The 14,727-nt window shown below is 38.9% G+C and overlaps 1 protein-coding gene across 7 annotated transcripts in view; it reads right to left on the bottom strand.

Moving 5' to 3' along the window:
• Positions 1–5,782, bottom strand: part of Cdc27 (cell division cycle 27) — a 62,414-nt gene extending 56,632 nt beyond the window's left edge. For 6 of the 7 annotated variants that reach the window (XM_046420972.2, XM_046420975.2, XM_046420978.2 and 3 more), the window contains exon 1: positions 5,626–5,781. In XM_046420972.2, the coding sequence (XP_046276928.1) occupies positions 5,626–5,652 (27 nt within the window). In that variant the 5' untranslated portion in view covers positions 5,653–5,781. Of the gene's footprint in view, positions 1–5,625 lie in introns of all 7 variants that reach the window. The other variant, XM_046420997.2, reaches the window with a different exon arrangement.
• Positions 5,783–14,727: the final 8,945 nt, after the last annotated feature.

Below are 14,727 nucleotides of genomic sequence, written 5' to 3'. Positions count from 1 at the left end.
CATCTTTGTTATTATTCTTCAAGATCTATTATGTGTTTTAAAGCAGGTGCTAAGTAGACACATGTTGAATGAACAAACAAATGATTCTGAACTTTTGGCAGTCTTCCCATTATTAGCATTCTTGTATTTTAGTCTTAGTTTTAATTTTCTCTGTATTTCTTGATATCCAATAATTAAGGATCTCTGGGAGTCTGTTTTGAAACTCAGTGATAAACAGAATTATTTTGTAATGCAAATAATTAACCACCTAATTACTCATTTATGAAATCTGAAGATTTTTCAAGAACCTACTTGTTTAATTTTGTTCTATGTTAAAGAAAATGATGAGTAGAGGATTAAATGTTGGAGATCTATGCTCAAATTTGTGTGCCACCACTTTTAGTATGATTTTGAGGGAAATATTAAACTCTTCTCAGCCTTAGTTTCCTCATCTGAAAAATGGGGCTCTATTTCTAGGAGCTGTTGTGTGGTATATGGGATGATACATATTATGGGCACATATATAATAAAGCTATAAAGTTCTAGAACTCTAATTTTTTTTGCACTGGGAATTGAACCCAGGGGCACTTAACCACTGAGTCACATTCTCAGCCCTTTTTTATTTTTTATTTTGAGACAGGTTCTTGGGCTGGGTATATAGCTTAGTGATAGAGTATTTACCTATGATGTGCAAGGCTTTGGGTTCAATCCTCATGTACCACCAAAAGGAAAACAAAACAACCCTTTAGAGAAGGTCTCATTAAGTTGCTGAAGCTGGCTTTGAACTTGAGATCCTCCTGCCTCAGCCTTCTCAGCCACCAGGATTACAGGTATGTGCCACTTTTTTTTTTTTTGACTTTTCAAAGTTAAAGAAATGAAAGAGAATAAAGTATCATATTCATTCCTTTAATACCAATTTTGGTGGGAGTGGTAGGGTATGCTAGTGTGGACTGAACTCAGGGGCAGTCTACCACAGAGCCACATCTTCAGCCCTTTTTATTTGAGGTAGGGTCTCATTAAATTGTTGAGGCTGGCCTCAAACTTGTGATCCTCCTTCTTAAGTCTCCCAAGCTGCTGTGATTAAAAGCCTGCACTATACCCAGTCCTTTATTACCACTTTTAGCATCAGAAAGATAATAATGCCAGCCAACACAAACTTTTATAAATCCAGAAGTTAATCTCGCCACTTACAGAAACCCACCTATAGCTTCCATCCATACTCTGAGAAATCACCTCTAAATTCCTAAGTGATGGTGTCTCTCTGGGGTTGGTGGTGGGGGGAGCAGATTACTCTGAGGCACTACAAATTAGTAGCTGATGATGAGCAGAGCTAAAATAAGCTCCTGGTTATTCATCTACCTTTATCCAACTGATGGTGTAGGCTTCCACCAAAAGAAAAGCACTTAGTACATCAACCTCTAGAGTTCTAAAAATTAATGCCAGATGTAGTTAATGCTGCTAAAAACAGTTATGAAGCCAAACAGAGCAACATTCCTTCCCTCCCCACATCCCCACAAAATGTTTAAGAGAAATGTCACTGATTAAATTAATGGCTTGGTCCTTGGTTCCATTAATTTAAAAGTAAACAAACAGCATAAAGTTGCAAAATTCCTTACTTGTTATTCTTAAACCTGAAATACTATTTTAAATGTAAACAAATATCTGTACGTACTCAGACTTAAATGTGACTACTATAAATTGTTTTGTTCTTGTTTTTGTAAAAAAAGAAAACAGCTGCTTTTCAAATAACCATAACAGCAATGAATAATAAAAACTTCAGCTGATAAAAGAAGTGATAAGGAAAACAAACAAAAAAATCCAAAACATCATTGTGGACTTTTACATTATATATTTTAATTTAATGTATAGAACTCTAATTTAGTGGGGCTGGGGTGTGGCTCAGTGGTAGCGCACTTGCCTGGCATGTATGAGGCCCTGGGTTCAATTCTCAGCAGTGCATACAAATAAATAAAATAAAGGTCTATTTAAAAAAAAAGAACTCTAATTTATTTTTGGATTATATCATTGGGCAAATTCTTCCTCCCCATTTAGCAATGTCAGTGGTGGGGGAAATAAAGAAAAATCTGGTAGGTAAAGGCCAGGAATATTGCCAAATGCTCTACGATGTACTCCCTCTTATACCCTCCTCCCCACCAACAAATATTAGCTGGCTCAAAATTTTGTACCAAAATTAAGTAACTTGTATATCTAAATTCTTACCTCTTTCTTTCTTGCCAATAGCAGCAGATTAATATTCCCAAAGCAGTGTTTTCATTATGTAATTCTTCTACTCAAAAACTCTTTTGCTCATACAATGGTTATTCACTATCACATCAAATCTAAACCTCTCAGCCTGGAGGTTTATAACTTGCTTCTACCCAGCTACTAAAACCTTCTTCTTCCTGTTCTCAATTCCTACTCAAGCCAAGGGTTACAATACTTTGCTGTTCTCCCTAAACAATATTATAATCTTTGGGCTTTTGCTCATGCCATTCCATGCCACAAATATTCTTTTTCTTCTCTATCAATTCCAAACTCTTCAAAAATTTTAGGCTTTAAGTTTTGCTCCTTTAAGAAGCCTTTCCCATTATTCTGGCCTGAAAAGATATCTTTTTCCCAAATTCCTTTTTTTTTTTTAATATTTATTTTTTAGTTTTAGGTGGACACAATATCTTTATTTTACATTTATGTGGTGCTGAGGATCAAACCCAGTGCCTCATGCATGTTAGGCGAGCGCTCCACCACTGAGCTACAAATCCCAGCCCCCCAAATTCCTTTATTATTATTTGTGCTATCAAATACATACTGACTTGTAACATTACTCAATTTTTCCTGTTAAGCATTCTTATCTTCCTCTTAAAATTAGGAGTTATACCTCAATACTTGATAGTCTCACAAATACCTGCAATTTAATTTGTTTAAAAAAGAATGTTTAATTGCCCTCCCTCACATCTACCCCCATCCCCAAAGGATTCTCCATTTCTTAAATAGCATCAACAAAATGAAATCCAGACAGTCATTCTTTTTTCTTTTTCTTTTCTTGGGTACTGAGGATTGAACCTAGGGTCACTTTATCTGTCAACTATATTACAGTTCTTTTTATTTTGAAGTGGGGTCTTGCTGAATTGCTAAGGCTGGTCTCAAACTTGCAATCCTACTGCCTCAGCCTTCTGGGTCACTGGGATTACAGGTGTGCACCACCACACATAGTCATTCTTGATATCTACCCCACCTTCACATCAAATCAATTTCCATGTCTCAATGGTTCTACCTCTCATTATTTCTTGAGCCATAAAGTACTTTTTTACTGTCTAAGAACTCTAAAACAATACTGTGTATATGGTACCCAATTACTATATTGCTTATTAAAGTGATTTTCAAAAGGCTTGGTTTACAACTTCATCTAACACTTCTAATTGTGAATCTTACTCCTGGGAATAATTGATAAATTAAAAGTGATAAATAAAATGGCTGCTCATTTTATCTGTCAACTTTTTCCTATGCCTAGTAATACCGTAAGCCTTAGGCATTCCAAGAAAGAAAACTATTTTCCAAATTTATTCTCATTCCTTTTCAAATATATGGAATCAGTCATCATTTTTTTAAGACTCTCTTACTCTTTTCCTTACTAATTCATTCCCATTTTCAATACTATGCCTCATCAGTTGATCTTCATAACTGTGGTCAAAGTTGCTTGCTCCTCCCACTGTTAAAGATCCCTTCTTAATTAGCTGCTTCTTATACCATAAATTACAACCAAAATTCTAACCTAGTCATATCCTCCCACTTTTTTGGGGGGGTGGTGGTGGTACTGGGATTGAATCTAGGGTTGCTTTACTACTGAGCTAAGTCCCTGGTATTTATCATTTAAAAATTCGAGACAGGGTCTTGCAAAGTTGCTGATGCTAGCCTTTAACTTGTAATTCTCCTGCCTCAGCCTCCCGAGCTACTGGGATTACAGGCTTGCACACCTCACTGAATTCACCTAGTTATATCCTAAACTTACCATCCCAAAATCTAATGGACAAGCTAGAATCAGGGAGGGTGGAAAAAGATGAATTTGACTTTTAAGCCTTAAAAATATCTAAGTGTATTAATCCTGAGAGTACTTTAAGAAAAAAATAGAAAACCTGATGGGTACTATCTAGAATAGGCTACATATTTCTATTCCACTCCATGCTTTTATACAGGTTGAAATTATTATTAAGTTGTCATTATATGCTATAAATGCAACTGCTTTATCACTTCAGAAGTCTTTTAGGGCCAGAAATACAAAATTACAAAAATATGAAACAGAAATTAATTTAAGCAATCTACTAATCCATTTAATTTCATGTTGGGTCTCAAAAAAACCGTAAAAGGAACTCTACACCACAAGAGAAATTTGGATTGAAAGAAACAGCTTTGGAAAAACTGATACAACTTAGGAACAGGTAAATTTCTTAAGATAAAATCATGCATTATGTTAATTAAAATACTAATGGTTGTTATACATAAAGAGCTGGAGATGAAGCCAAAGTAGGAAAAATGAGCATTTCATGTTGTGAAGAAAAATTAAGGAAATACACAAGTAGTGATATATTAAAGTATTTGTTATTTGATACCACAGGTCTCTTAAGGGCAATATGAAGAAATTTCTAAAACTGGTTTGCTTTATAGCTTCAAAGTAAAGTCCAGGACTCAATGACAGCAGCTGATAAGAGGTCAACTCCTCTGGCCAAGTCAAAGATCACATGGTGGGATGAAGGTCTTCCAGACCTGGTCCATCACCAAGGGACAAAAGATTCAATTTCTCCAGATGGCAGGGGGGAAAACGACTTGGCACTCCATCACACACTTAAAATCCAATAGGGTTTCCTCCCTGGTAACAGCAACTGTGCGTCAAAGCATACCTTGATGTGGTAAGGATAGTGAAATGGACGGAAAAAACATTATTTATCTTTCATTTCCTGAATGTCTTTTAAACATGTACAATGAAATATTTTTGATCCTCATCACAGGTAATGGAAAAACCCAGATTCGTCCTTTCTACTCCCTTCCCTTCTATAGGTGCTTGCACCGGGCGCGCCCGGGCCTTTGAGTTCTCTTCTCAGATCAACACTGTCCAGTGGGGAATCCACTGAGCGAGAAAGACAACATGGGTTACAATGTCTGGCATCAAAATAGAAATTACTATTAAAAATGCCGATCCTATCCTCTCACACATAACAAAAACAAGAAAAACCCCGCAAACTTGCCCCACCTTTTCGAAGATCGTACCAGCGCCGTTCAAATGTGATTCTCAATCATCCTTTAGACAAGAGAGCACCTGGGGCGCGTTTTCGGCCCCCTCATATCACCCCCCCCCACCCCGCGCCAGGCCAGGCCCCTGGACTCGCAGGAGAGGTTGGCGGACGCGGACTCCGACAGAAAAACAGGCATTACCGCCAAACGCCGCTCACACTAGGGGTAGAAGTAAGGTAGGGCTAGAGGTAACACGGCTTAGGCCGCGAACAAGGCCTCGAAACGATGGAAGAACGGCACGACCCGCAGGGGGAGAGGCGGGAGAAGCAGCCTGGCCTAGGCCGCACCAGGCCGCGAAGTGGCCATACGCGGTTTCCTGACTGAGGCTGCGAGCCAAGTCTCAGAGAAGAGGGTTATCATTACCTGGACGGGTTCCTGCAGGACCGTCATCCTTGAGGCTCAGGCCCACTTTCTGCAGTGCCTCAGGCCCCCCCCCGTAGCGGCTCCGGCCCGGCCAGCCCCGGCTCATTTAAACTCACCAGCGACCGTTACCGGGGGATGGGGGAGGCCGAGCGATTGCCGAGTATCTCCGAGCGGAATACGAAAATATCCGAAGTAATAGAGATGCAGGCGAAAGTAAGACGGAAATGCCCGAAATGGGCCGGAAATGCCCGAAGTGAGTCGGCCGAGAAGGCGACCGTTGCCGGAAATTGTCGAAGATCACCGGAAACTACCGAGTTTGACCCAACGCGTAGTTTCCTGTTCTCAGCCACGCCTTCACCCACGCACGCCACGCCCAATCGTCCACGCTATACGCTTCCCTGCCCAATCGGCAACCAGCAGGCTGGGAGTGGCCTGACGGATCGGGCGGGGATCTTTACGTGGCAGAGTTGGAGTCTGGATTCGCTACACTCCCCCCTTCTGGATTAATTGGTGCAGAGTAGATAGAGCAAAGGGTAAAACACCAGAATTTGGGCCCGACTTGAATTAACCAAAAAGTATTTGTCTTTTGAGTTTAGATCATTATCCATTCCAGAAATACCTATTTACAGCTCCGGGGTAAATTTTAGAGGTTTGACTCTCTCCAAACATATAGGATGGCGGGTCCTCAAGGCCTATCTAAGGGTAACGCAAAGAGTGCTACATTATGTGGTGCCCATTATAAACGGTGTAAGAATTCAGAGGAGGGGTAAATTAATTGGGATTAACAAAAAGAAAAGAAAAAGATTTAAACTAGAGTTTGAAGGATAGGTATAATTAGAAGAAAAAACAAGATATTGTAAATGAAAGCAGGAGAGATGAGGTCACATGGTAAAAAGTTAAGGCACTTGCTGAAAATAGTTACTGAGGTGACGAGATGACGGAAAAATCTCAAAAGGCAGTTTGAAATTTTTATTCTTGATAGAAGATGCCATTTGGTGTACTACAGAGTGTAGTATTAGAAGTCCAGTGGCCTGGTATTGAATTTTGTCTCTTGCGCCAACTACTTAACAGATTCTTGGGCACCTGAGCTTCTATTTGCATAATCTGAAAAAATGATCAAGGAAATTAAGTCCATTAGTAGATGTGGCAGCGTCTAGTACCACTGTAGACACTTTCAAATTTCCTTTCTGCTTCCTTACTCCCCCCACCTCAAAAGCAAGAACTAGAAACTATTAAAATTGTGACTTTCAGCAGACAAGACAGTTTTTGAAGGTTAATTTTCTGTCAGAGCTGGGAGTGGTGGCTTATGCTTGTATTGCCAGCTGCTTGGGAGACTGAGGCAAGAGGATCTCAAGTTTAAAGTCACCCTCAGCAATTAGCAACCCTAAACAACTTAGATACTTGCCTGTAAATAAATAAATAAATAAATAAATAAAAAAGGGCTGGGAATATGGCTCAGTGGTTAAATACCCCTGGGTTCAATCCCTGGTATCAGGCGGAAAAAAAAAAATCTGTCCAGGACTTCTCTAGGCTAGACCTGGGACTACATTCTGTTGTCTGGACATGTGAAATTAAGTTAGAGCTGTTTTTTACTTTGGGTGATGTTGGAGTGAAGTTTTTTTTTTTTTTTTAAACACCAACTGACAGATCTATATCCTTCTCCACTACCTGTCTCAAAATACTGATTTATGTATTTGTCGTCCCACACGGGGCAAGTGCTAAGGTGATTTTTGACTGCCCTGTGCCCTCTTCTTTTAGCAGGATTATTCTGAGTAAGTTAGGTTAAATAGCTAATAAGTTAGGTTAAATAGTTAATTAGCTATTTAGAGTTCAGTTAGTTAAAATCAAATGAAATTAAAAATGTTCTTCAGATGCCCTAGTCACATTCCAAAGACTCAATAACCTTTAGGGCTAGTGACTACCATATTGAACAAAGATACAGAACATTACTGTTATTGGCTTGACTTAGGTCTAGAAGATAGCTTCACTCATGTGTCTAGCTAGGGCCTTGATGCAAGCTGTTGGTAGCTGTTGGGTGTGCCCCTCAATTCTCCAATAACCTCTGTCCTCACATTGACCTCTCATTATTCATAGTCTAGCCACAGCCTCTTGACTTGGTAGCTGGCAACCAAATGGGTGAAAATGGAATCTGTGGGGCCCCTGAAGCTCTACCTCTGTAAGTCAAACCCATCACTTCTTGTTGGTCAAATTAAGACACAGGGTCATCCTGCATTCACCAGGAGGAAAAAACAGACTCCACCTCTTAATGGAAAGAGTTGTAAAGCAACGCTACAAGAGGCATATGCAATGGAAGAGATAGTTGGACATCTTTGGAAATGATCTATCATGCCAGATATGAGATGAGAGAATCTGTTAGTGGAAATGAAAAGAAAAGGTATGGGTAATAGACATTACTCTTAAAATTTGACCCTTTTAACTGAACACAATATTCCAGATTTATCCTGATAATTTAGAATGCAGAAGAACAAAATTTTGTAATCTAGATATCTCTATTAAAGTAAACTAAAGTTGTGTTTACGTTCTCTAGCAGCAACACAATATTACTCATGCCAAATTAGTTTATTTTACAACCTGAGCTCTTTTTTTCATATAACATGCTGCCGACTCAGTTTTTGTGCTGTATTTTTTTTTGTAAACTCAAATGTAGAGCTTTATCAAGAGAATACATTAAAATGATGCTTCATGTGAACGTGTGTATGTATTTAGAGTCAGCATTTTAAAACTCTGTGATGGTTGGTGCTCTGACTTACAAGCTTAGAATTTGCCTAAAGCTTTCCACCTGTTCTCTCCTCAAAAAAAAAAAAAAAAAAAGAATGTTTTTTTTTCTGACTGTTGAGATATTTTAGTCTTTTTATTTTATTTTATTTTTTTAGTTGTATATGGACAAAAACCTTTATTTTGCTTATTTATTTTTATGTGGTGCTGAGGACCAAACCCAGGGCCGCATACATGCTCGGTGAGTGCTCTACCACTGAGATCTACCAGCCCCGAGATCTTTTAGTCTTTTAGGGCATTTTTATTTCCTGCCTGTTCCTGTTTGACATACTTAACTATGCCATCTAGTAACCACTTGGGCATCCTGCTGTCATCCGTTATCCACTATGTTAAGCTGGTGAGTAGAGATGAATTACAATAAGCATTATCCCTCAAATGGCAAATATTTCTTTTCCTTGGCCTGCTTCTTGATCTATTTCATGTTCAATCAGATTTGGAGGCATTTGGGAAGCTATTAAAAAAGCTAGAATTGGTATTATTGGCAAGATACAGGCCTCATTGAAACATTGTTTAAAGTAAGTATACTCATTTTCTGAATTCCTTTAGTCCTCTTTGCACCCCTCATTTTGTCTTTAGTGTATGTGGCCTGATGTCCTCCTTACCTGACATTGAGGCTTCCTCTACCCTTCCTCTGGGTCACTTCATCCTCTTTTTTTGGATTTGATGACACAGTATTCTGGTTTTTGCTCCTCTGCCCCGTACCTTAGTATCTCCTTTGCAGCCCCTCTGCCAGTTCCCCTACATTAGAGTGCTTCAAGGGACTGTTCTAGACTGTCTTCTCACCCTACACATTCTTCCTAGGCAAGTTTTGTGGCCTCTGTTTCCTATTTACAAATCATCCCAAAAAAGTCCTTTCTCTAGGTGGACCACTTCTTAGAGCTCCAGACCCAGATGCTTAACTGCTGACTGGACATCTGTATCCGGATGCCTCACAGGGCTTGTTCACAATTGACCCTTCATTCTCCAGGCTTGAAATTCCTATTCCAGTTTGAGATATCATTAACTTTTCCATTGCCCAAGCCAGAAACCAGTCATTTTCTTTAACCCTGGAGAGGAGGTAGAGTTTCTCCTCTACCTGCTTAGGGTTTCAGGTTGAGCTTAAGCTGACATAGGCAGGTTACCAGGAGAAAAGCATACAAATTTTATTTAGTAATTTTTACACGTACAGGGGACGTGTCACAAGAAAAATGATGACCCAAGGAAACAGAGTCCATCACTTACATACTAGGTTGGACAAAGAAGAGTAAATTGTGAAAATGTGGCAAGACAAAAATGGATGTGCTAGGTCAGTTAATTGTGGAAGAGTGTTTGGAAAATAAATATTAACAAGGCTTGTACAGACTTCTCTCAGCCTCCAATCTGCCTCTGGTGTATATCTTTCTCCTATAGGGAGAGCGCCTTTCATGTGGGAATTTTACCTCCTACTTTCAAGAATAAAAAGGAAGGTCAGGCCCTGGATGTGTAGCTCAGTGGTAGATCCCTTACCTAGCATGTGAGAGGCCCTGAGTTGTTCCCCAGTGTCACATATGTTCTCCCCACCCCTGGGGGGGGGGAACAAGGACAATAAAAAAGAAGGTCAGAGTGTCCTTCTTACATCTGCTCTTTTTCAAGTGTGTTTAACTCTGAATAATTAATGCACCAAAGTAGCGTATCTTTGGGTGGCATATTGATTCTCTATAACCTCAATATCTAGTCACAAAGATCTACCAATATATACGTATATGTTTCTTTCTTTACCTCCCCTCCCCCAAACTTCTTTGTGTGTGTGTGTGTGTGTGTGTACTGGTGATTAAACCCAGGGATTTTACCACTGAGCTACATCCCCAGCCTTTTTTTTTTTAATTTTTTTTTAGTTGTTGATGGACTTTATTGACTTTATTTTTATGTGTTGCTGAGGATCAAACTCAGTGCCTCCTGCATGCTAGGTGAGCACACTACCACTGAGCCACAACCCCAATCCCGCCCCACCAACCTTTTTTATTTTTATTTTTTTTGAGACAGAGTCTCACTAAATTGCTTAGGGCATGGCTTAGTTGCTAAGGCTGGCCTAGAACTTGTGATCCTCTTGCCTCAGCCTCCTGAGTCATTGGTATTACTAGCATGGGCCACCCTGCCTGGTGCTGCGTGGGACTTCTTGACCCACTCTTGCCTCAGAGGCTTTGCACATACTGTTCTCTCTTCCAGAATACTTCTTATTAAGAATACATGCATGGAATTTAATTTCTTCCATTTCAGTCCTTGGTGCCATGCCTTTCTCTGTCCTGCTCCCTCTCCCTATTACCCTTTATCTACTCTACTGACATTCCTTTCACTCATCTATTTGAATATTTTTGTTTTATATATTTATTTATAGTGGAATTCACTGTGGTTTATTTACACATGTGTGTAGTATAATTTTGTCAAATTTATTCCACATTTTCTCCCCTTTTCCGTCCCTCCTCCCTCCCTCTTCCTTCTATTTCATTGATCTTCCCTGTATCTTTATGATATTTGATACCCCCTTCCATATTTTTTTAATATTTATTTTTTAGTTATAGGTTGGCACTATATCTTTATTTTATTATTTTATTTTTATATGGTGCTGAGGATCGAACCCAGAGCCTCACGCATGCAAGGTGAGCGCTCTACCACTGACCCCCAGTCCAGCCCCAGCCCACCCCCTTCCATCTTTTTCCCCCATCTTTTTGCTCTAGATTCCACATATGAAAGGAAATATTAGAACTTGATTTTCTGAATCTGGCTTATTTCACTTAAAACAATGTTCTCCAGTTCTATCTATTTACAGGCAAATACCATAATTTCATCTTTCTTTATGTCTCAGCCCAAGACACTCTTAATTCTACTTTTCATCTAGCTGTCTCTGCATCTGTCCCAAATATACTTCTTCTAAGCCTTTCCTGACCCACTGGAAAGTTGACTGTCCCTGCAATTGCCCAGTGCTACAGACATGCCATTTGACTCTCATCACTCTTTTTTTTTTTTTTAAAGAGAGAGAGAGAATTTTAATATTTATTTATTTTTTTTAGTTCTCGGCTGACACAACATCTTTGTATGTGGTGCTGAGGATCAAACCCAGCGCCTCGCGCATGCCAGTCGAGCGCACTGCCGCTTGAGCCACATCCCCAGCCCCCTCTCATCACTCTTTACTGTGTTCACTTCTCATTTGCCTATAAGCTCCAGAGGGCAGAGGCCCTATCTGCTTTGTAAGCCACACCTGATACACACATGGTACTTATTACTCATTATTCTTTCTTTGAATTAATAGAATATAGTAATTCCCCCTTATTCATGGGGAATAGCCTCCAAAAACCCCAGTGGATGCTTAAAACTGTGTATAGTATCAAACCTATAAAACACTTTTTTCCTCCACCTACACATATTAATTTAATGCTTATTTCTTTTTATCTAAGCACTTATTATCCATTGTGGTTGCAACTTGCAGTTTGAGGTATAAGAAAGCTAGTATGGATTTCTTTTTCCTTCTCCACAACTTCACAGACAGAATACTTATTATTGATGTAGATCTTAGCAACCTCAGTGTACAATTTATTTCTTTCCTTAGAACATTAAGAAATTTAACTTTTTCAGTTATAGTAAGGACTTTGTGGCTTCTCTTTGGTATATCAGAATTGCCAGTATCACTCCTCTTGAGTTTTGGGGCCACCGTTAAGTAAAATAAGGTCCTCTTGAACACAGGAACTATGGTACTGCAACCAAGTTGGCCACTAAGTGTCTTCTGGGTAGGTAGCATATATAGTATGTATACACTGGACAAAAGGATGATTCATGTCCTGATCAGGATGTATCAGATTTCATCATGCTTCTCAGAAGATCATGTAATTTAAAACTTATGAATTATTTATTCTTGGAATTTCTATTTGATATTTTCAGACCACAGTTGATTGTGGGTAACTGAAACCTTGGAAAGTAAAGCAGCAGATACAGAGGACTGTTGCAAACTAATTTTGTTTATATTATTATTATTATTATTATTATTTATTGATGGGTGTTGGGGACTAGATTTTTTAGTGTGTATGTGTGGTACTAAGGATGGACCCCATGAGTGCTCTACCACCGAGCTACATCCCCAATCCTTTTTATTTTATTGTTTTACTTTAAGAGAAGGTCTAAGTTGCCAAGGCAGGCCTCTGACTTTCTATCTTCCTGCCTCAGCTTTCTGAATTGCTGGGATTATAGGTGCATCACCACACTCAGATGGACTGGATGTTTGTGGTCCCCTGCGTTGTTACGTTGAAGCCCTACCCCTAGTGTGACTATATTTAGACATGGGATCTTGTGGAAATAATTAATGTTAAATGAGGTTATAAAGGTGAGGCTCTGATCTCATAGGATTAGTGTTCTTATGAAAAGAGGCACCAGGCAGCTTAATCTCTCTGTGCATGTGCATCAAGGAAAGGTCACATGAGGATATGGCAAGGAGGCCACCATCTACAAAGCAAGAAGAAAGCTCTCACCAGAAACTAATTTACTGGCACCTTGATCATGGATACTGTGAGAAAATAAGTTTCTCTTGTTCAAGCCATCTCATCTATGGTATTTCATTATAACAACTTGACCACATTAATACTTTGATTATTCTATTTATGTCTTATCCCACATGGGAAGCACCAAATCACATATTTCCTTTATTGTTCTTTAAAAAGTATCAAATATATAGAAGATGATTTAAAAATATCAACTAAGTGGAATTAAAGTGGAAACCTTGGGCTGGGGTTGTAGCTCAATGGTAGAGTGCTTGCCTAGCATGTGTGGGGCATTGGGTTCGATTCTCAGCATCATATATAAATAAAATAAAGGTACCCTGACAACTTAAAAAAAAGTGGAAACCTTAATAAATTAGTTTTCTTCCTGAAATACTTTCCCCATATTTTTTTAAATATTTATTTTTTAGTTGTAGTCGGACACAATATCTTTATTTATTTTTTAAAATTTGGTGCTGAGGATCAAACCCAGGGCCCCGCATGTGCTAGGCGAGTGCTCTACTGCTGAGCCACCATTCAAGCCTCTCCCCATATTTTTTACCAGATAAATTCTATTCATCCTTCAAGCTCAGCCTCAATATCATGTCCTCAGAATATTCCCTAACTAATCTAGATTTTTAATTTTACCCTATTATTATGTCTCCCAGCATCTATCTATCTTTCTTTCTTTCTTTCTTTCATAGTATGTATGGTAATTTGAATTGTATTTCTTTACACAACAGGGTCCTTATGTCCCCATTACAGATAGGTTATAGTACCAAACCTATAATACATTTTTTCCTTGTATATGCACATACTAATTCAATGCCTCTTCCTTTTTACCTGAGCACTTATTCTCCATTGTAGCTGTAACTTGCAGTTTGAGGTGTAACAACAACCTGGGAAAATACTATATGTCTATTAAAATGTTATAAATACTTTTAGAATATCTGGTGATTGAATGAATTGACCACTTAATTTCATCTCTTACTTGATGCTTTATTGACTCCTTCTTTCTGAACCTAGGGAGCATGCTGTCTGGCAAATAAAACCTTAATCAATTTAAAGTCAAGATATCTTTTCCTCCCTGGCTGCCTGAGGGTTTGGTGCTATCATGAACAACAACCATCTGGACCAGGAAGTTCATAGCCAATTACTTTGGAAAAACAAGATATTAGGGGTTCCCAAAAAGCTCATGTGAGAGACAATGCAAGAAAATTTAGAGGTGAAATAATTGGTTTATGGAAGCTTTAACCTAATCAGTGCATTGATCCTCTGATAGGGACTGACTGTGTGATAACTTTAGGCAGGTAGGATATAGCTGGAGTAGGTGGGTCATTGTGGGATGTGCCTTTAGGGTATATATTTTGTCTTTGGTGGGGCGAGTCTCTCCCTCTCTTATTCCTGGTGCCATGTCCCAAGTTGCTGTCCTTTGTCATACAGTTCCATCATGATGTTCTGCCTTCCTCAGGCCTTGATGAATGGAGTTGGCCATCTGTGGACTAAGACCTCTGAAATCGTGAGCACCAGATAACTAATCCTCCTCTAAAGTTATTATTATAGTTATTCTTTTTTAAAAAAATTTTAGTTGTCAATTTATTTTATTTATTTATATGTGGTGCTAAAAATCAAACTGAGTGCCTCACACATGCTAGGCGAGTGCTCTACCACTGAGCCACAGCTCCAGTCCTTTATAGTTATTCTTATAGACCAAAATCTTTTGGTCATAGCAATGAAAAAGTTAACTGAAACACAAATGGTCATCAATGTCCTTCACCCTGGGAAGGCAACAGCATCTAAAACAGAAATTGGGGAAAAACTTGCC

Source organism: Marmota monax, unplaced genomic scaffold (assembly GCF_021218885.2).
Source record: "Marmota monax isolate L192 unplaced genomic scaffold, Marmota_monax_Labrador192_F-V1.1 WCK01_AAM20220418_F8-fsc00322, whole genome shotgun sequence".
NCBI lineage: Eukaryota > Metazoa > Chordata > Mammalia > Rodentia > Sciuridae > Marmota > Marmota monax.
This window is presented reverse-complemented; position numbering and strand designations above follow the sequence as displayed.